Source organism: Tamandua tetradactyla, chromosome 17, assembly GCF_023851605.1.
Source record: "Tamandua tetradactyla isolate mTamTet1 chromosome 17, mTamTet1.pri, whole genome shotgun sequence".
In the NCBI taxonomy this organism is placed as follows: domain Eukaryota; kingdom Metazoa; phylum Chordata; class Mammalia; order Pilosa; family Myrmecophagidae; genus Tamandua; species Tamandua tetradactyla.
Genome location: NC_135343.1, coordinates 59,028,462 through 59,050,444, shown reverse-complemented (window position 1 = coordinate 59,050,444; position 21,983 = coordinate 59,028,462). Strand labels below are relative to the sequence as shown.

General features: G+C 43.5%; 1 protein-coding gene and 2 long non-coding RNA genes across 9 annotated transcripts in view; 1 reads left to right on the top strand and 2 right to left on the bottom strand.

Annotated features, from left to right (window-relative positions):
• Window positions 1-525: 525 nt before the first annotated feature.
• On the bottom strand, window positions 526-9,976 carry LOC143661264 (uncharacterized). The gene is made up of 2 exons (XR_013164480.1): window positions 8,619-9,976; window positions 526-1,808 (listed from the first exon to the last, which is right to left on the bottom strand). It is a non-coding gene; the product is annotated as an uncharacterized LOC143661264 (long non-coding RNA).
• Window positions 9,379-21,983, top strand: part of LOC143661261 (uncharacterized) — a 201,515-nt gene continuing 188,910 nt past the window's right edge. For 5 of the 7 annotated variants that reach the window (XR_013164475.1, XR_013164474.1, XR_013164470.1 and 2 more), the window contains exons 1-2: window positions 9,383-9,564; window positions 10,038-10,207. This is a non-coding gene — a long non-coding RNA (uncharacterized LOC143661261). Of the gene's footprint in view, window positions 9,565-10,037; window positions 10,208-21,983 lie in introns of all 7 variants that reach the window. The other 2 variants (XR_013164472.1, XR_013164471.1) reach the window with 2 other exon arrangements.
• DNAH6 (dynein axonemal heavy chain 6) overlaps window positions 18,018-21,983 on the bottom strand; it is a 295,021-nt gene continuing 291,055 nt past the window's right edge. The window contains exon 77 of the mRNA XM_077134752.1: window positions 18,018-18,294. Within this exon, the coding sequence (XP_076990867.1) occupies window positions 18,191-18,294 (104 nt within the window). The 3' untranslated portion in view covers window positions 18,018-18,190. The remainder of the gene's footprint in view (window positions 18,295-21,983) is intronic.

Here is a 21,983-nt window from a genome sequence, read left to right as displayed (position 1 = left end):
AAGAGTTTTTCATGGAAATAGCAAAAAAGATGTGTTATCCTGAGAATGGAAAGACTGCGAGGATTTTCAATAGTTCTTTGAATGGCTGGCTCCTGGAAATAGGTAGAGCAGGCAAAATAGACGTCCCATTGTGCATTTGACTAAGGTAATGGTTAAAGTTAAGTCTCCGGGTAGAACAGAGGTAGTGTGCCCAGGAGAAGGGGTGGGGGGCGGGGTGGGGGTTGGGGGGTAACCACTTGACTGGAGGAGGGAGGTGAGCAGAAAACAAAGGGTGTCAGCTGTACCTACAGCCACGGGGTTGCAAGAACCATCCCTGGTTGTCACGGTTTTGGTGTAATTGCATTGCCACTAGCCAAAATACTGGAACTGGCTAATGTGTGTGTCAGAATTGGATGAAATATTTGCCAGGAGGGCAAAGAACACCAGAGAAAGGAATAGAGAGCAGAGAAATGAAAATTAAAAATAAAATAGTTGAATATTCATAGAAATTTCCATGTATAGAAACATTAATTCTAAATATGCAACTCTATATAAAAATTATTTTTATGAGAAGTATGTGTGGATGTGAGTGAGAACAATGGATGTGCTATGCAGAGATCTGGTCCCCACTCACAGTCACATGGCGTCAGACAGAACTGTTTCCGTGGGACAAAAGTACTACTTCACATAGCCTGAGTGCTTTCAGTTCACTGAATGTTTGTTCACTTTGGCTACAGAGAACGATGTTATGGTTTGAACAAATAGCAGGCGGGAGACTCCAAGAACGGCGTGTTGTCCCTCACCCTTCCCTTCAAGACTTCTTGACCATCTAGACTGGGTGATTTGAAGCTCAAATGAAATAGCTTCATCAATAACTCTGTTGCCCCTAATGTTTTTCTTTTTCCTTTGGCTGGAGGTAACCAATCTTGCTGACGCCACACCACCGCTTTGGGGCCCGTCCCTGCAGGACATCGACAGCTACTTCTGCCAGGCGCCCACCTACAAGCGGGTGGGAGGGGCAGGCGAAGGCCCTCCGGGAGGACTTCCCCGAGGACGCTCCTTCTTTGTCTTTTGGGCAGGCAAACGTCGGTCACCTGGGGTCAGATCCTGGGGTCCAAAGCTTCCACGGGAAGGGGATGCTGAACTGAGTCCATGGTTATGGCCCCTGGTCAGCTGTGAGGTGAGCTGAGACGAGACACCTTCCTTGAATTATTTCAGTTGCAAAGTGGCTTCAGCTGGCATCTGAGTATCCTCATGGTTGAAATGTTGCAGATAGCTCAGGGCACATGTCATCACTCATTGCTGTCTCTCTCCATTTGGAGCTTATGAACCCCTCTCCAGCTGGGAAGGCGCTACTCCCTCCTCTAAACTTAGCACTAAATTCCAAATTCCTTTATGGCACCTTTTTTTTTTTAGTCTTTCCTAAAATGTATTTATGTATTTGTCTTCTTGCTCCTATCTGACCATGAGGCTCCCAAGCAGAAGACTTGGGGCTGACATATCAGCTTTTATTAACTATTAGCACTGTACCTGGAGATAGACTAGAAAGATTATTTCCATGGTGGATTTTTAGAAATAAATTATCTCCTCTTCTTCTTAAGTGGTTCTAACACAGCTTTGTAGTCTCAGGAATTAAGGACAGAAGTGCCAGAGGCTGGGTCATCTGTGGGAAGAACACTTGCTTGCCTTAGTTTTCTCCTTGCAGATTCTTCCACTACCTTCATAAACTTGGATAATTCACTAGTAAAATGGGCTGGGGAGAAGCACTTTCTGGAAGGGAGGAGTAAGAACCTCTGAAATGCGTTTCTTCCATTAAAGCAACGAAGACACTGGCAAAAATATTTAAAATTAACTCTTTCAGAACTCTGGAAAATAACCATAGGCTTGCAACAATCTGAGAAGCATTCATTTAAGAAAAATGGCTGAATCTAAATAAGAATAGTGAACCTTTTGGCACTTTAATCTGCTCTCTTCCCACCCTTCTTCAAAGTAGCCTCAAAAAACAATGGCCTTCAAGCCTTTGATCTTGAGGGATCATAAGCTCCTGTGAAGCTTATGTAGGTAACAGAGAAGCTTAGACTACCTATAGGTGTGCCTAAGAGTTACTTCTGGAGGACCTCTTTGTTGCTCAGATGTGGCCTCAGTCTCTCTAAGCCCAACTCTGCAAGTGAAATCATTGTCCTCCCCTTTACCTGGAACATGACATCCAGGGGTGAAAGTCTCCATGGCAGTATAGAAGATGACCCCTGGTGCCACAGGATCAACAATGCCGCCCTGACCAAAAGGGGGAAAAAGTGTAACAAATGAGGTATCAGTGGCTAAGAGAGTTCAAATAGAGTCAAGAGGCTACTCTGGAGGTTGCTCTTATGCAGGCTTCAGTTAGACATTGCTACCTATCATAACTTGCCAAACACCAACCAAAACTGTTCCAGCCAATCCTAAGGAATGCCTAGGAGGGCAATATATAAGATTCTACAAAGGTTTCATGCACCAGGGTAACTTTCCAGAAACCTAAAAACTCCAGATAGGTCCCTGGACAAGATAAGTCCTGAAATCTAGAGGGCCCAGCTTCTCCAGAACATCATCTAGTTCCATCTTCCTACCCTGTATTATTGACAGCCCCTTCCAAAATGAAAAAGTTAGATTGACCATAGCCCAAATACCCTTAAAGAGTGGGAGAAAGATCAAAGTGATGGTGGAGTTATGCAGAGAAAGTAGAGTTTAACAAAAGAGTATGATTGCTGAATCATTATATTGATATTTCTTTTAGTCTCCAGTATCTTAGAGCAACTAGAAGTAAAAACCTAAAATTGTGGAATTGTAACCCATACCAAACTCTGAAATCTGTTCTATAACCAATTGTTGTGATGTGCTTTGAAATTCCTTGGTTTTTTATATATATATTTCAGGATATAAGAACAATACACAAAAATCAGTTTCATTTCTACACCTTAGCAATGAAAGATCTGAAAATGAAGTTTCAAAAATGATTCCATTTGCAATAGTATAAAAAATGCTCAGGAATAAATTTCACAAAAGTGCAAAATTCATAACACTGAAAGTACAAAACATCTTTGGTAGAAATTAAAATGGACCTAAAAAAATGGAGAGACGTCTTATGTTCATGGATTGGAAAATTTAATATTGCTAAAATGACAATAATCCTTATATTGGTATACTGATTAAACACATTCCCTGTCAAAATCCTTGTTGCTGTGGGGACAACCAAATCAATAGGCCAAGTCCTCAATCTTGGGTTTTGCCCCTATGAAACTTATCCCTGCAAAGGATAGGCTAAGCCTACTTAAAATTAGGCTGAAGAGTCACCTCCAGAGAACCTCTTTTGTTGCTCAGATGTGGCCTCTCTTTCTCTCTCAGTTGACCCGGGAAGTGAACTCACTGTCCTCTCCCCTCTATGTGGGACATGACTCCCAGGAGTGTAAATCTCCCTGACATTGTGGCACAGAAATCCTTGGATGAGCTGGGACCTGGCATCAAGGGATTGAGAAAACCTTCTTGACCAAAAGGGGGAAGAGGAAAATAAGACAAAATAAATTGTCAGTGGCTGAGAGATTTCAAACAGTCGAAAGATTACCCTGGAGGTTATTTTTACGTATCGTATAGATGTTCCCTTTTTAGTTTAAGCTGTATTAAAGTGGCTAGAGGGAAGTACCTGAAACTGTAGAACTGTGTTCCAGTAACCATGTTTGTTTTTTTTTAAATTTTTATTAGTAAAACCAATCAACATGCAATACAAACATTCTCAATGTACGAACATTCCATACGTGGTGTGCAATCAATGGCTCACAATATCATCACATCATTGTATATTCATCACTATGATCATTTCTCAGAACATTTCCATCACTCCAGAAAAAGAAATAAAAAGAAAAAAGAAAAAACTCATACATACCATCCCCCTTACCCCTCCCTCTCATTGACCACTAGTATTTCCCTCTACCCAATTTATTTTAACCTGTATTCTCCTATTATTTATTTATTTCTAATCCATACTTTTTACTCATCTGTCCATACCATAGATAAAAGGAGCATCAGACACAAGGTTTCCAGTCACACAGTCACACTGTGAAAGCTATATCATTATACAATCACCTGAAAGAAACATGGCTCCAGTACCCATGTGACTGTGTGACTGTGAAAACTTGTGTCTGATGTTCCTTTTATCTACAGTATGGACAGCTGAGTAAAAAATATGGATAAGAAGTAAACAAATAATAGGGGGAACATAGGTTAAAATAAATTGAGTAGACTGAAATACTAGTGGTCAATGAGAGGGAGGGGTAAGGGGTATGGCATGTATGTGCTTTTTCTTTTATTATTTCTTTTGCTGGAGAGGTACAAATGTTCAAAAAAAATGGCCATGGTGATGAATACAGAACTATGTGATAATATTATGAGCCACTGATTGTAACCATATCAAGAATGTTTGTATATCAAAAATGCTTGTATGTTTGTTCGTTGTTTACCATACAAATATATTAAAAAAGAAAAAAAAAAAGGAAAGGAAACCCTATCCCATATTATCGACAGCCCCTTCCAACATTAAAAAGATAGAATGGGCATAGCCCAAATACCCCTAAAGAGTGGAAGAAAGATCAAAGGTCATGGTAGCATTATACAGAGAAGGTTGGGTTTAACAAATGAGTATGATTGCTGAATCATTATACTGACATTTCTTTTAGCCTCCAGGACCTAAGAGCAGCTAGAAATAAAAACCTAAAGTTGTGGAATTGTAACCCGTATCAAATTTTGAAATCTGTTCTACAAGTAATTGCTGTGATGTACTTTGAAATTTATTGCTTTTATGGATATACGTTATTTAAAGAGAAGGAGGAGAATAACAGAGAAGATAGGATTTAACAAATGAGTACGACTACTGAATCATTATATTAATATTTTTGTTGGTCTCCAGTGTCTTGGAGCAGCTAGAAGAAAAACCAAAAAAATCGTGGGACTGTAACCCATACCAAACATTAAAATCTGTTCTATAACTACTTGTTAAAATGTATTTGGAAATTTATTGCTTTTTTGTCTATATATTTCATAATAAAAAAAGTAAAAAAAAAATCGTAACTGCATTCAAGCAGAAATTGACAAGCTGATCCTAAAATTCATACGGAAATACAAGAGACCCAGAATAGCTAAAACAATCTTGAATAAGAACCAACATGGCGAACTCATCCTTCCCAATTTAACATTTACTAAAAAGGTACAGTAGCCAAGCCAGTGTACTGCTGGTATGAGGATGAGCATACAGATCAATAGAACAGAATCAAGAGTTTAGAAATAAATCCTGACCTTTATGGTCAATTGATTTTCAACAAAGTGCCAAGAAAAGTCAATAGGGAAAGACAGTCTCTTCAACAAATGGTGCTGGGACAATGGAATATCCACATGCAAAAGAATGAAATTGGTGCCTATTTTACACCATGTACAAAGATTAGCTCAAAATAAATATAGACCTAAATGTAAGAGCTAAAACTATAAAATTTTTAAAGGAAAACATGGTAGTCATTCTTCGTGACTTTGGATTGGGCAATGATTTTTTAGATATATCACCAAAAGCACATGACAAGTGAAAAAAAATGGATAAATTGGACTTAATAAAAATTATTTCTTTACTCCCAATCCATATACCTTTTGTTTCCTTGTTTGTTTGCTTTATTGGACTAACGGTAACTTGTGGTATGAGGGTGAGCAGGAATAGTGAAAGGGATATCAATTTTAGGGGGAAAACATTCAATTTCTCACTATTAAATACGAAATTAGCTATAATTAAAAAAAATCAAATTGGAGATGTCCTCCTCTATTTTTAGTATGCTGAGAATTTTTGTGGTGAATGTGTATTGGATTTTGTCAAGTGATTTTTTTCTGCATCAATTGATCACTTGAGTTTTCTTTATTGTGTAGATTACGTTGATTTTCAAATATAGAGCCAGATTTGCATAACTGAAACAACGCTATTTGGTCGTGGAGTCTAAGTCTTTTTATCCATCAGTGGGTTGATATTTTTGTATCTATGTTAGTGAGAGATATTGATCTGCAGTTTTTGCTTCTTTTAATACCGTTATCTGATTTTGGCATTAAGATAATGCTGGCCTCATAGGATGAGTTAGGTTGTGTTCCCTTTGCTTCTATTTCCTGGAAGAGATTGCAGAGAATTATTATCATTTCTTCCTTAAACGGTTGGTAGATTTCAGCACTGAAACATTTTGCCCTGTTTTTTCCTTATTTGAAGATTATTAATAATTGATACAATTTAAAGAATGGATATTGACCTATGTCTTGTGTGAGTTTTGGTAGTTTAGAATTTGTTATGTTTCATCAAAGTTGTCAAATTTCTGGGTATAGGGTTGTTCCTTTATTAGAATAATATAATATTATAATAAATCATATAAATAATATTCCTCTTTTATCTTTTTAATGTCCTATGTGATCAATAGTGAGGCTCGTTCTTTCATTCTAAGATTAGTAATTTGTGTCTTCTCTCTTCTCTCTTTTGATCTTTTCAAAAGACTTCTTAATTTTTAAATTCTCCCTATTGATTTCCTGTTTTTAATCTCATAGATTTCTGCTTGAAATTTTCTTCTGCTTGCTTTAGGCTCAACTTGGTCTTTTTTCTCTAATTCCTTAAGGTGGAAGCCTAGATTATTGATTTTAGATCTTTATTATTCTCTAATATATGCATTCAATGCTATAATTTACTAATCTCTGCTTTTGCTGCATCCCCAAAATTTTGATAAGGATTTGTATTTTCATTTTTATTTACTTCAAAATATTTAAAAATTTATCTTGAATTGTTTTGAACTGTGTGCTATTTAGAAGTGTGCTGTTTTATCAGCAAATATTTTGGGATTTTTTTTTCTGCTCTCTTTCTGTCATTGTTTTCTAGTTTAATTGCATTGTAGTCTGAGAACATGCTTTCCGTGATTTCTATTCTTCTGAATTTCTTAGGCATGTTTTATGGCTCAGAATGTGCTCTATCTTGGTGAGCTTGAGAAGTATTTTGCTGTTGGATGAAGTATTCTGCAAATGTCAATTATATCAACTTGATAGTTCACTTCAATTATATTTTTAATGACTTCCTGATTGTTAGATTTATTAATTACTGAAAGAAGGTTGTAGGAGTCTCCACCTATAATAGAGGATTTGTCTGTTGGGTTCAAATGTTCGATGTGTACATGTTAAGGAATGTTATGTCTTGAGTATTTACCCCTTTATTATAGGTAACGTCCCTTTTCTCCATAATATTTTCCTTGTTCTGAAGTTGGCTATGCTGGTTTGAAATTGTTGTGTACCCCAGAAAAGCCATGTTCTTTAATCCTGATTCAATATTGTTGGGTGAGATCTTTTTGATCAAGTCATTTCCATGGAGATGTGACCCACCCAATTGTGAGTGGGACCTGTTGATTAGGTGGTTTCCATGGAGATGTGTCTCCACCCATTCAAGGTGGGACTGCTTACTGGAGTCCTTTAAGAAGGAACAATTGTAGAGAGAGCCAACAGAGTCAACAGAGCCAACATCAGACCCAGAAATTTGAAGAAGCAGAAAGAAAATGCCCCTGGGGAAGCTATTTAAAATCAGAAGCCAAAGGACCAGCAGATACCAGCCACATGCCTTTCCAGCTGACAGAGGTATTCTGGACTCATTGACCTTTCTCGAGTCAAGGTATCTTTTCTTGGATGTCTTAGTTTGGACATTGTTATGACCTTAGAACTGTAAACTTGTAATATAATAAATTCCCTTTTAAAAAGTCATTCTATTTCTGGTATATCGCATTTCAGCAGCTTTAGCAAACCAAAACATTGGCTTTGTCTGAAATTAACATAGCTATTCTAACTTTCTTTTGATTAGTGTTAACAGGATGTATCTTTTTGCATCTCTTTACTTTTATCCTATCTGTGTCTTTGTATCTTTATATTTAACACATATTTGGGTCTTTTTTTTAAAAATCTACTCTGTCAGTCTCTGTCTTTTAATTGGTGCATTTTGTCCATTCACATTTAAAGTGATGATTGATATACCTGGATTAATATCTATCACGTTTGTCACTGTTTGGTTTATCACACTTGCTCTTTGTTTCTTATCTTCCCATCTTCCCTTCCCTTCTTTTTCACCTCCTCTGTTTTTTTTGTTTTTTTTTTTTGCATAGGCGGGCACCTGGAAATGAACCCAGGTCTCTGGCATGGCAGGCGAGAATTCTGCCACTGAGCCACTGTCGCACTGCCCCCTCCTCTGGTTTTAATTGAGCATTTTATATGCTTCTATCTTCTTTCACCTCTTAGCATTTCAAATATCTTTCTTTTTAAAATTGTTTGAAGTTCCATAATAAAAAGATTTTTTAAATTGTTTTAGGAGTTGCCCTGGAGTTTGTGACATACATCTATAACTAATCTAGGTCCACCTTCCAACAACACCATACTGCTTCTTGAGCAGTGCAGGTGCCCTCTCACAGAGCATTCACGCTTCTTCCCACTCACTCCTTAAAACATCGCTGTCATTCATTTCACTTTTTCATATTCTTTAATCATCCAATACATTGTTATTAAAATTGCTTTGAGAAACAGTTATATATGACACCAGTTACGAATAAGAAAAATAAAAAAAATTATTTTACCTTCCTTTATTCCTTCTCAGATTAAATTCTTCCTTTCTCTATGTAGATCTGAGTATCTGATTTATATCATTTTTCTTCTCTCTGAAGAACTTTTAGCATTTCTTACATGGAAGATCTAGTGTTGATGAATTCCCTCAATTTTTCTTAGTCTAAGAATGTCTTTAATTTATCCTTTATCTTTGAAGGATAATTTCATGGGATATAGAATTCTGGGTTGGTGGTTTGTTTCTTTTCAACATTTAAAATATTTTACTCCATTGCCTTCTGCTTGCATTGTTTCTGATGTTTTATCCTTGTTTTCCCCCCACTGACTTCTTTCAAGATTTACTCTTTATCTTTGATTTTCTGCAGTTTGAATATAATGTGCTTCAGTGTTGACTTTTTTGGAGGATTTATCCTATTTGGTGTTCTCCAAGCTTCATTTATCTGTGGGTTTGTATCAGTCACTAATTTGGAAAATTCTTAGAGTTTATTATTTTAAATGTTTCTTCTCTATTCTCTCCTTCTGATATTCCAATCACACAGATGTTACATCTTTTGAAAATTTCTCACCATTCTTGGATATTCTGTTCTGGGTTTTTCCTTCTTTCTTCTTTTTGAGTTTTAATTTCAGACGTTTCTAGTGACATATTGTCTTTACTGATTCTTTCCTTGACGATGTGCAGTCTACTAATGAACCCAACAGAGGTGGCTGTGCCTCTGCACCTGGGCTAAACTCGGCTCTCTGGTGTCCCTTTTATCTGGGTCAGTGGCCCCTCACCCATTGTTGGGTCACAGGCTCCACAGTGGTATGCCAGCAGGTAACAAAGTCCAGTGTCCTCTGCAGCAGTCACCACCCACCAGCTCCCTGGCTCCCAGAGGCTGCTCCATGTGTGGTTAGGACCAGAGCCAGTTGCCCAGACCAAGGATCACCCCAGCACTCTCCTGCAGACCAGAAGCACCCTTGGCGAGTTGTCTCGCCAAGCTCCAACAGCTAAGTATTCAGTTTTAGAAACCCGTGTGGATTCTGGAGCCCAACTGCCTGGCTTGGTGATGTCTGACCTCAGCTCTCTATTTAAAAGTGGAGCTAATAACTGCACCAATACCTAAAGTTCCACTAGATCAGAGGATGGTCACTGGAAGGGGGGCACCCATTTCGTCCCCAGAGTGTGGTGGGCGGGGCTGCTGGGGGTGCCCCAAGCAACTGGGGTTCCCAGGATGTCTCTGGAGTAAATGACTTTTCTAGGTGCCTCTTTGTTCATAACGAATATTGAAAGTCTTCATCTAATGCGCTGCTCCACTTGTGAATTTGCTGAGGTTGGGGTCTGGTCCAGCATTCCCTTCTTAGCGTGTGGTTCTGGGCAACCTGCTGCCTTGTCAGACCCTCAGTGTCCCCATCTCTGAAATGCCACCTCTTCTCCCCACCCTCCTGCCTTGCAGGACTCTACTGTGCTGAATGGTTAAGATGACGACTGCAGGGTGGTGCGTCTGGAGGTCTGTCTGACGGTTGTGAAAGCTGCAGAAGTTCTGATCATTTTTCCTGGGCAACAATACAGTGCTTTCTGTTTCAAGGCATGAAGGGTACAAGGTAGCACATGCCTCATCAACAAGTAAGCTTCCTGTTTTCTACTCTTGCTGGTGAACAGCTAGGGTAGCCAACACACCCAAGAGGCTGCCTGGCTGTCAGGCTGGGCTGTTATCCCCCAGTGCTCCAGAGGACTCCAGGGTGGCCATTTCCTCTGGAGAGACATTTGGTACTGGGCTCTGCTGGCACCCTGTCTTTGCTGGGACCAGGCATGTTGGGAAGCAGAGAGCTCCACCCCCCACCCCCCACCGCCAGCCTTTTTCTCAGCATATTTGGGGCAAAAAGGAGGGCCAAGGAAAGGCTCCTGGTCCTGGAGGCTCCAGATGTGATTGGCCTTGATGTTCAGTGTCCTTTGATCTGGCTTTGGGGAAGTGTTAGGGAGGCGGAATGGTGGAATCAGGCCACAACACTGAGGAGAAGATCAGAAGGGCTAGGGTGCAGGGAGGGGCAAGAGAAAAGGCCTTTCTCTTTCTCCAGTCTGGATCTGTTTATTTCCTGTCTTTATGTACAGCTTCCCTCTGCCCCTGTGAAGCTTCTGTAAAGATACTAGGAGGCCTAGACCCAGTTCTTCAGCAACACTGCTCACTTCACACTGGCCTCTTGACTGACTTCATCCTTTCCTCACTCCTCACCCTCCAGATTCATGCTCACTGGCACCCCCCATGGCAGATACCTCAAGTGCAGTGAGAGCTCATCAGTCTCCCTAGAGGGGACAGGCAAGGGGGGAAGGCTATCGAGTCTGGCTCAGTGACTGCCACACTTTTCAGGTGCCTCTCTCTTCCTTGGAAGACCAATTTTTGCCTTGTGTCGACTCAGGCTAATGTCACTTCCTGCCCCTCACTCCTGAGGCTTCCACCTGCAGTCCAGTTCTCATCCCTGGAGCCATGATGTTCCAAGTCTCTCTCTCGGAGGGAGATCTTGGATACATCCACGTTTGTCTTTTCTGCCCCTACATTCAGTGTATTAATAACAACTCTCCACTTTTCTACAGCAGTTTCCTGTTTTTGAAGCCCTTACCTGAGACTTCTTGTTTTTAGCCACCACCAGGCCTCTCTCAGATTTGCCCCCATTTCTCCATTCTCCAGGCCATTTCCAGGCCCTTCTTCCTCTGGTTTGTTCTTCTCCCTTCTGTGGGACTAATCTTGAGAGTATCCTTTACTCATAGATCTTCACTGGATCCTTACTGTCCTCACCTAAAGTCCAGTTTCTTCATATTGAGGTCTTGGCATCCAGACCCTACCCTCTCCCAGCACAGATATGCTGCTTGTGTCAGCAAGCTATCAGTCCTCATTGCTGCCTTCCCACCACTGCTAAAGGTATTTCTCCTGTCTGGACTGCCCTCTCACCTTTCCTTGTCTGGGAAAATCCTGCCTTTCCTTGGGCCAACTCTGTTGACTGGTGAGGGCTCCCTCTCCCTCTCCTTTTTGTTGTCCTTCAGCTCTTGAGTAGGAGCCCAGCCCTTAGTGTTCTCTGCTCTTTTCTGTAAAACTGTGGGTCTTTCTCACCCATTGGACTCTGGGCTCCAGGAAGGGGTGTTGGTGTGGGGGTGGGCAGGGTCCCCCAACTGTTCTCAGCCCCTGGCCCCAGGCTGGTTGACTGGTCCGGAGTTTGGCATGCTGTCCCTGGGGATGCTTGGAGGGTCCTGACTGGGGAGTGTGTGTGCGAGCGGATGGGGTGGTCATCTCCAGGTCTGGTCACCTACTCTCAAATAGTCTCACGATTCTGTGCCAGGCATTATGAGGATTCTGTAGACAGCAATGCCAGAAGTCCTGTCTTCCAAGCTCTCTACTGATGACAACTGCTTTTGGGGATCTCAGCTTCAGGTTAAGGGTTCAAAGTGGGGGCCTGATTTTATTTCTTTGCCAATGGAGGTATTCCTTTCTTTTATCATTATTTTGCCCAACTGGGTCTTTCCCTTTTTCATTTTCTTTCTCTTATACCTACTCCCTTCCTCACTTAGGACCATGAATGCTAACTGACTGCTTTGGTTTGTTCAAGCTGTCAAAATGCAATATACCAGAAATGGGTTGACTTCTACATTTGGGATTTATTAGTTTACAAATTTATAGTTCTAAGGCTTCGAAAATGTCCGTCAACAGGAGGACACCTTCTCTGAAGAAAGGTCACTGGCATCCAGGGCTCCTTTGCCAGATAGCAAGGTATGGCTGACATCTGCTGGTCCTTCACTCCTGGGTTTCCTTGCTCTCAGCTCCTGTTTAGAGCATCTGTGGGTCTATTCTTAGCATCTCTGGGGTGTTTCTCTCTAAGCTGTCTGGGCTTTTCTATCTTTTATCCTTTCACAAAAGACTCCAGTAAAGGATTAAGACCCACCTTGAATTGGGTGGGTCACATCTCAATTGAAACAAAAGGTCCTGCCCACAGTAGGTCTGCTCCCACAGGGATGGATTAGAAGAACAAGGCCTTTTGTGAGGCTGGACAGGGGAGAACCTGACCTTCTAGGTTCTCTTAGGCTGTAGGTCAGAACAGATGCTTGCTTATGGTAGGTGGCCACTGCGTCATGACTGAATCAGAGTGGGGTAATTGAGGTCTTACATGCACTCGTGTGCTGTACCTGCATAGCCAGAGGAAAGAAACCCAATGCATGGCACATCCACTGCTCCTGCTCCACAGACAGGTGCTTCAGGTTCCTCACTGCCTATCTCAGGAGTCAACAGAATTGACTCCTAGTGTCTAGAAGTTCTTCAACCTTCCCTCAGCCCCCCAAACTCTTGATGAAAGAAATTAGCTCTTCTAATGGCTTATTTCTTTCTTGGAAGAAGTGTTTGAAGCCAAATTCATCTTTAAGGGAAAACTAAACATAAGTGTTAGCTTCCCACCAGTTACAAAATACGTATGGTCCCTTTGGGAAAGATGGTTTATAGCCAGACTCGGGGTAGGGAAGAAAGAGGCCAGCCCTGTCAATCCGGGCAGTTCTTCCTCCTGGGGATGGACGGCTATCAGTTACCAGAGTCTCTTTCCAAGTAGTGCCTCCATAAGGGCACAGAAGAGATTAACGGGTTTAAGGACCACTTCAACTGTTCAAAGCAAATGGTATCTAAACATTTCTCACTTCTCTTCGATGACCTTCTATTTGGTGACCTGTTGTTAGGGAAGCAATTATATGCAGTTAAAAAAAAAAATTATTTCCTTCCTAGGACTGGGTTAGTGGGAGAGTCACTTAAGTGCGGGCACTTAAGGAAGAACAAAAGCGTCTATGCGATCAATTTCTCCAAGTGGCATCAAGAACCAGATAGCTGCTGCCCTCCGGCGTGGCTTGAACTCTCACATCATCTGCCTCCTGTGAGGTCCTAAGGCTTAACCTAAGGCGCCGGGGAAGAACGCTGTTTACACATCCACCGGATACCTCCTCCTAGCACCCACGTTCACGCGAAGTAGACGCAAGGATCACATCCGACCCCCTCTGCCATCTTTGTTCCGGAAGCACTGTCCCAGAAGCGCTGGTCCCGGAAGCTGGGTTCGTGGTCACGTGTCCCCATCCGGAAGTGACGGCCTAGGCAGAGCGGACTCAGGGAGAGGAAGAGGTCCAGGCGTCTGCGGAGGCAGTGACCTGTGGATCGAGGTGGATGCTGGGCCGGCCCTGCCGGTAGCTGGTTGCCCGCATCCAGCCTTCACCTTAGAGTGGGAGTGCGAGGCGGCCCCGGGAATGTCCCTCACTGCATAGGGAGCGGACATTGAAGGCGCTGATAAGGACGGAGCCCTTTTCCCATGGCCACTGTGACAGGATTGCCCCGTCTCATTTCCAGAGGTGAATCCAAATTTAAGGTGATTGCTTCAAAACAGGGCAAGAGCGATAGGTTTATCATCATTAAAGAAGAAATGTGTTTAAAGTGATGGGTCTGTTAAAAGTAGCATGAGGCTGGAGTAGCAGCAGGCCAATTCCATTTTCCAGCCCTTTTTCCACCACGGAACGGGGATTTCAGAGATTTGCAGAGCTGGATGCAGCCATTTGGGAATGAGCTGTTGTAGGTAAAGTTTGATGGGGAGGATGGTGACCACAAATGCACGCTCTTGAAGATGCCTGGGGGAGGTATTAGAGAGGATAGAGAAGTCAAAGTGGTGACCCAGCCCAATTCTTCAGGGCACAGGGCTCCTAGAAGAACTGCAACGCAGAAGGCTGGGATCCGGGATCCAAATAATTTAAATCCGAATTTGATGAGTACCTCCTGCATGCCTGCTGTTGTACTGTTTGCTTGCTATGGGGTGAACCAGCCAGACATTGATTGGCCCTGTCTGCATGGAGCCCACAGTCTGGTGAGGAAGTCGGAATTATTGGCAAGGGAAATGTAGAGTGCAGTGTGTGTTGTGGGTTATTTAGGGTGGAAAAGTCAGGAAAAACCTCGTTGAGAAAGTGATCTTTTAGCTGATACTGAGTAGAAACCTGGTAAAGTGGAACCAGATTAAGAGTTTGTATGTCTGGATCAGGAAATTCACAGATCCACTGTCTACAGAGGTGCTTAATAAATGCTGAATGAATGAGTGAGTCAGTGAACAACAGGCAAAGGAAGGACTTCCGGGCAGGGAGAACAGTGAGAAAGGCTGGTGTGGAGGGAACCATCATGTTAAAGAAGCTGAAGTACGTGAATTCTGGCTTGTGCCTGGGAAGTGAAGGAGGAGTGGGGTGAGATAGGTCTAGAGGGGGAAATGGAATAGAGTGACTGTGAGAGCCTCATGCCTGGGGGAAGTAGGGAGCTACTGGAACTGAGTCTGGTATGCTATGTAATTTGCATTTTTAAGTGGGCAGAACCTAGCAGCCAAATTGTACCTGGAGACAGGGACCTGGAGAATAGGGATGGATGCTGCTTGTGTCTACATCCCCTACAGTTCTTAACCCAGGGTGGCTCCTCAATCATCCTTCATCAGTGAAGGAATAAATTGACCTGTTTGGGACTTTTTCATCCTGGGCCATTTCCTTTCAAGGTAGCCATGGCTTGGGCACTGTAAACTTCAGCTGAAACGAACTGGTGAGTTTGAGGTCCCTCAGCTTAAATTGTCTTGACCTGGGATGTTTGCACGATGTTTACAACAGGCCTGAAGTGGGGTAGAGGAGAGAGGCAGGGACTTAGGGAGTAATCCTTATGACCTGCCTATGTCTTTGAGTGTGGCCAGTGAGGGTCCCTGCCTGGGATTACCCAAAGGCTAATTGTTAGCACAGTCTTGACTTGAGCTACCTTTGACTGCTAGTGCTTGAACCAAGAACAGATAGATAGCCAGGGGACAGGCAATTGCCCGATGTGCTGGTCTTAGTGCCTCGTATTGTTTGGTTTTCCAGTGGTGGTAGAAAGAGGAAGCCTAGTAATATTAGGAACATACTAATTACCGTTCCTATTTTTAAAGAGAGGAGATGAAAAGAAGCTGTGTGGGCTCTAGGGGGCTTTGGAGTGTGCAGCAGCTCTTGTTGTATCCTGAGCTTCTTTCTCTTTGCCTCCTAATGCTGTGGGCTTCCATCTCCAGGTCCCCATGCTGGACAAGCACATCTCCACCAAGCTGCAGCTCCCTTGCCATGGCTACACACCATCGCCTGATGGTGGCCAGTAGTGCCTGCCTGTCTCTCTGGACTCCAGTGTTCAGGGTGCTGATGCTGGTGCTGGCTTTTCCCTTTTGTAATGGCCCCAGGCAGTTGGGCCAAGACTCTCATCCCACGGACTTGAAGGATGGCCATTCCTGTATTCCACAATCTGGCCTGGCCATCACAGAATCAGCCTAGGAGAAGGAACTTAGGATAAAAGCTACTGTTGATTCTTCTCTTTCAAAGGAATGACTTTAGGGTACCCAGCAATGCAGAGGAGAGATATACCGTTTTGTAACAGCTGTAAATGAGTTGTGGGAAGAAAATATTTTTTGTGTATAGACTTTTTTTTCACCATGTGTTTTAATCAGGCAAAAAACTATTTTGCCCCAATCCCTTGTAAACTATCAGGGATTCCTTCCTGGGCCCTACGTGACTCGGTTGCAATTCTGGATGATTCTGGGTTCTGACCTTGGGTCCTGACCCTTTTCTCCTCTCCGCTGTTCTTCTTCATGTTCACCCCTGGTTCTGGACACAGGGCAGTGGCACAGGCCACGGGGCTTATGTTCTGCTTCTCCATATACAAGTCATGGTAAATGGGGTGTTGCCTGTGCTCCGACCAGTACTGTCATTTGTATATAATATGTGAATGAGTCTCACCAGCCAAAGACTGGTGCTGTGCCAAAAAGTGATGTTCAAACTTTCCCCCTTGCCTGTCTTGTTACTTATTTATTACTTATATGTTTATTGGCAATGTCTTTTTCAAATGAAGTCTTATAGAGAATCTATGTAGAATAAGTAAAAGTAGCACTGCCCACAGTTGAGTGTGAGATGGGAACTTTTAGCCCTTTCCCCAGCCTCACCAGGGTTCTAGACTGTGGTCTCCCACCAGTGACAAGGGTCTCTGGGCCTCTAAGCAACCCACAAACACCCAGGGGGTCTGCCCAGGGTGTGGGTGGGACCAAAGAGAAGCAAGTTTGTCCTTGATCTGGTTTAGGGTAAGCTTGGTCACCAGTGTCTGCAGCTCTGGGATCCCACCCCCCCCTTTCCAGAGGCTTTCTTATGGGTTCCTTCTCAGTCATTTCCAGGGATCTCATACCCTCATGAGATCTTCAGGGTCTCACTGAAAGAATGGTGTGCTGGTACTTGCTATCCACGTTTGATGTTTGGCTAGCCACTTCTATTCTGTTCTGCACCCCTTGTATTGCAGGTATAAGAGGGCTGAAATGTTTCTCAAATACCCTTGCTGCTGTAATTCAGATTTTCCTAAAGATCCATGCTTAGGATCTTTGGAAGGCCAAAGGTGCCACAGAACTGTTTTCTTCAGCAGTGGTGGCAGTTAGTCACAGGCTCCAGCATACGCGTTTGTGCAGTGGCTAGCGAGGCTTTGCATTCCACTGTCCAGTCACCTACTTCTCCTGTGTGGAGTAGCTGCAAGTTTGGCACAACTTCTTACAGTTTTCTGACCTTGGATTACAGCTGCCATGTGCCTAAACTGAACCCTTGACTTTTGCAGTTTTTGCCATTCCCATGATTTTGCAGGCACCTGTTTCTGCTTGATACACCAAACTGAATGCTTACCAATAGATGGTTCTCCCTGCTTCTCTGCAACATAAGTCTTAACTTTGCTGGTTGGGGAGGTGGAGGTAAAATGGGAGAGTAGGATCACTGCAGCTGACTCTGTTCTCACTCCGTAAGGGAATTGTGGCCTTCTTCAGATGCCCACATCTTAGTTGGGTGGTTCCCAGATGCATACAGACCCTTGCTGACAGGGATGACAAACCAAACAGTGGTTTGTCACACTGGCTGCTTCACCTTAGCATGGACTCAATAACTACTGCTTTTGAGGTGGCAGGAGCTCAAATGCATCTGGGTGGGACTTGGCCAGGTTTCACACAGATTCATCCTGAAGTGGATGGGGAAAACAGCAACCCCCTGCAGTTGGGCAGGACCCACCTGTGCTTTTGGGAACGCACAGGCTTTTCAAGGATTATAATAGAGCCCCACAGAGTGGGGAGCTGGCACTGTGGCCAGCAGTTCATAATCCTGTTACTTGCTCAACAGGTGCTGCTGTCACTACATCAGCCTCCCTTAGCTGTCACTTGGTCTAGAAGCACCTGGAACCACGTGCCCAAAGCATACACCAGGGTTTCATCTTAGTATGAAGAGGGAGGGGGCCTTTGGGTGAAGGTGTGCTGGCCCGACCCTCCCCAGGGATCTCAGCAGTCACTGAGGGGAAACCACGGTCCTCCCACATGGGGCCGGGGAGCTAGGCCCACCGCTTTCATATCAGAGCTTTGATTACCAACAGAAAGAACTACTCAAAGCACTTTATTTTAGGTTATAAGAAATAAACCTCCCACTTTCTACCTATAAGTTAAATCAGAAGTAAAGCTGTTTTACACGCACAACAAATCACACAGACTTCCCGTCAGGCAGAATTCCTGGTCTGGTTCTTCCCAGCACTGCGGTGACTTGTTTTCATTCATTTAACTGGCAGAGCAAAGCCGACCCCTTGGCAATCCAGTAGTCTTTGGACCGCTTGGAGGGTAAAAGGATAGTCACCACAAAATTGGTTGAATGACCTATTTGAGGATACAGAGAAAATAGGATCATTAGTTAAGGGATAACCCCCACCCACACCCCCATGCAAAGAGCACAGCACTGGGGACCAGGCAACTCTAATGTCACTTGACTCTGCTTCCTAATAATGTTGGGCAAATAATCCACAAGTTTCAGTTTATGCTCTATAAAATAAAAATGTTAGAACAAATGACCCTTTAGGGCCTGTCCAGCTTTGACTTTGTATCACTTTAGGAGCTATGTTTCAAGTTTTCTCTAGTCTGAATCTGGGGGTACTGGACCAGAATCTAGGCCTGAGCTCTCTATGGGACCCTGGGGATGCAGCTGGTATCTATTTATGCATCCACTTGTCTGTCCATCCATTCAGTCGACCCCCCAGCCAGCCAGCCATGCATGAATGCATCCATCCATCTGTCTGGTAGATGGACAGACTTTGCTGGTTGGTGAGGTGGGGGTAAAATGAGAGAATAGGATCATTGCAACTGACTCTGTTCTCACTTTGTAAGGGGGTTGTGGCCTTCTTCAGATGCCCACTTCTTAGCTGGGTGGTTCTCAGATGCAAACAGACCCTTGCTGACAGGGATGACAGGAAGTGGTTTGTCACAGAGGCTGCTTCACCTTAGCACGGACTCAATAACTACCACTTTTGAGGTGGCAGGGGCTCAAATGCACCTGGGTGGGACTTGGCCAGGTTTCATACAGATTCATCGTGAAGTGGATGGGGAAAACAACAACCCCCTGCAGTTGGGCAGGACCCACCTGTGCTTTTGTGAATGCACAGGCTCTTCCAAGGATTGTAATAGAGCCCCACGGAGTGGGGACCTGGCATCCACTCATCCATCTGTCCATCTATGTATCCACCCACCCATCCATCCATCCATCTATCCATCCATCCATCCATCCATCCATCCATCCATCCATCCATCCACCCACCCATCCATCTACCCATCCATTCTTTGTTCTGCCCTGCAGTGCCAGGCAGTGAAGTTCTGAGATGAGTTAATGCAGTCACAGGTAGTCTTTCCTCAGCTCTGGGACATTCAACCTAACTGGTTACTTTTTAAATTTTCTTATTTTTAAGAGGCCACTTTTGCTGCTTTCTCAGTGTCGACCTGTGCGAAGGGGTGAGAAGAGGGTGCTACCTTCACAATGTTAGGTGCTATTTCTGGCTGCTCATTCCCAGCAGCCCTGGCTGGTCTGCGTGGAAGGTGGAGAAGGATTGTGGTGTCCCCAGTAGAGAATGCCTGTGTCTCCCTCTCCGTACCTTCGTATGCCATTCCCTGAGTGGCGCCTTGGCAGGTGCCCTATTTACAGACAGCTCTTGAGGAACATGCTTCTCCATGCCCCTTTCCCAAAAGGGAAAGCAACCTGGACAGCCTGCATTTGGACTTACTGGGAAATTTAGCCCTTGGTCCCAAGTACCCCCTCGCAACCTCCTCTCCCTGTTGTCCAGGCTTCCCTGGGTCCACAATCAGTACCTGGGATGCTGAGGCTCCTCTAGGGCTGTAGAAGCACTTGGGGGCATAAACAAACTAATAAGCCATTTATCTTTGACAAAAAGCAGAATAAACTTTCTTATGTCCAGAAAGGAACTTGGCTGCCATTTAAAATTCTGTTTCCATGTATCAGCACTGCTTTCTAATGGCTTCACTGGACATTATTAAAGATGACTTAGCAATCAGATAGTTGCTGTCTCCTGAAAGGTGGATGATTGGGATTGGTATGTGTGGCCCCCACATAACCTGGTGCAGACCACTGGAATTCAGGTCCCAAGGGGCCGAGAATAAGTTGAGATGTCAGAGGCTCTGTGCCATAGTGGCTGCAAAATTGCTGAGGATAAAGCAGATGCTACTGCAGGGGAAAATGGTTGAAAGAAATTAAGGATGGTTTACTCTTTGGGCAGGGAAATAGGATGGTTGGCGGGGAGCCTGTGGGTAACTGTGTGTGTGCAGTTAAAGGGTATAGAGATTGAGGTCCTATTCCTGACCCAGAAGTGTGAGAGGTGCTTGGAATACAGTATCCAAGACCCCAGCTGGCAGGGGTGGATGGGCCTTGGAACTATGAAGAGGCAAGCTTGCACCGACAGGCACTGCTCATAGCCAGACTACTCGGTGGTGAGCAGGGCTGCAACCTCGGTGAAGGGGCACGGTTGCACCTGGGAATGACTCAGGCCCTCACTCGCTTGTAATAACATGAAAACCGACTGTGTCATTGTTCCTTACACTGATACAGCTAACAAGAAACTCCAGATCTGAGATGGGAGTTCTTTGGGAACCTGGAATGAGTTCCGATCTAGGTGCCAGCTGTTTTTAAACTCGTAACCTGGAACTCCTGAAATGGGGTGGGGGTGGGAGGTGAGATTACTAAAGGGGAAGCTGGCTTTGTTGAGAAGCTCCCTGCCTCCTGCCCGTCCCTCCTTCCTCCTAGAAGAACTGAAGCAGCATCAGGCAGGGCTGGGAGGGCCACTGCCTGGTCTATTCTTTCTCTTTAGATTTCAGACCTTAAACTAACAGCCGCTTGATATTTCTCTGCCAATACTAGGGTCTTCCTTTAGCAAGGTCTGTAACCCCATGTTTCTGTAGCACTACTACTAGGGCTTTCCTTCTTTACTAATTAAAAATTTAATTAAAAAACAGATATCTGTTCAGTTAATTTTCAAAAAGAGCATCCTTCCATAACTTTTAAATTAAAAAAACTCATTCATTGAGATATTATAAGAATGCACTTATCTATGATCCAGAATTTTTTAAGGTTTTCTCTTCTTTGTTTTTTTCTTTTAATGGAAAAGTTAAAACATTATAGATGAAACTGAATTTCCTTTTTTCCCCATCCCCATTCTCTCTACTTCCGTACATTGTTCCCAGATGAAGCAAGTTCTAGACAACCTGTCATTTTATCTGTAAGTATTTTATATCTAGATTTCTACAGCATGACTTTAAAAACATAACTGTGACACCGTTTTCATATCTAAAAAATTGACAATTTTGTATCAATAATCATCTAGTCATTGTTAAAATTAGCGTGTGTGTATTTCTTAAGTTACTTTGATTCAGGATTTAAATAAGCCCCAGACCCTGCCCAGTGATGTGTCTCTTAAATCTATTTTAATCGGAAGGTTCCCCTCTGCTTTAGCCACCCCCCACCCCCACCCTCGCCTGCCTGGAAATACACTTGTTGAAGCAACCAGGCTGTGTGCCCTGAGTGTCTGGATTGTCAGGGCCTTGACTCTGCTGACCACATCCCTGGGGGTGGTGGATTTTAAACACGTTCTTCTGGACTGTAAAGGGGAGGTTAGATCCACAGATGTGATTCAGATTTCATTCAGATCTGAGCAAGAATATGTCATAGGTGGTGTGTACTTTCATCAGGAAGTGCCTCAGGCCTAGTTGTCTTTCTGGAATGTTAGCAACCAGCGATGGTTATTGTTAGGACCATTATTTCATTAGGGGTTAATAATATTAAAGTTTAGTGGTGATTAAGTCTATAGAAGCCCTCTGTGATACATGTATGCAGTATGAGATAAGGATCTACATTTACTATGTCCAATTGTCCCAACAGCATTTCTGGAGTCATTTCTCTGTTCCTTACTGGTTTTAAATGATGCTGCTATTAGATGTCATGTCCCATATAAGGAAGTGGTGTTTCTGGGCCCTCTCTCCGGTGCACTTACTTATTTGTTGAGCCTTGTCCC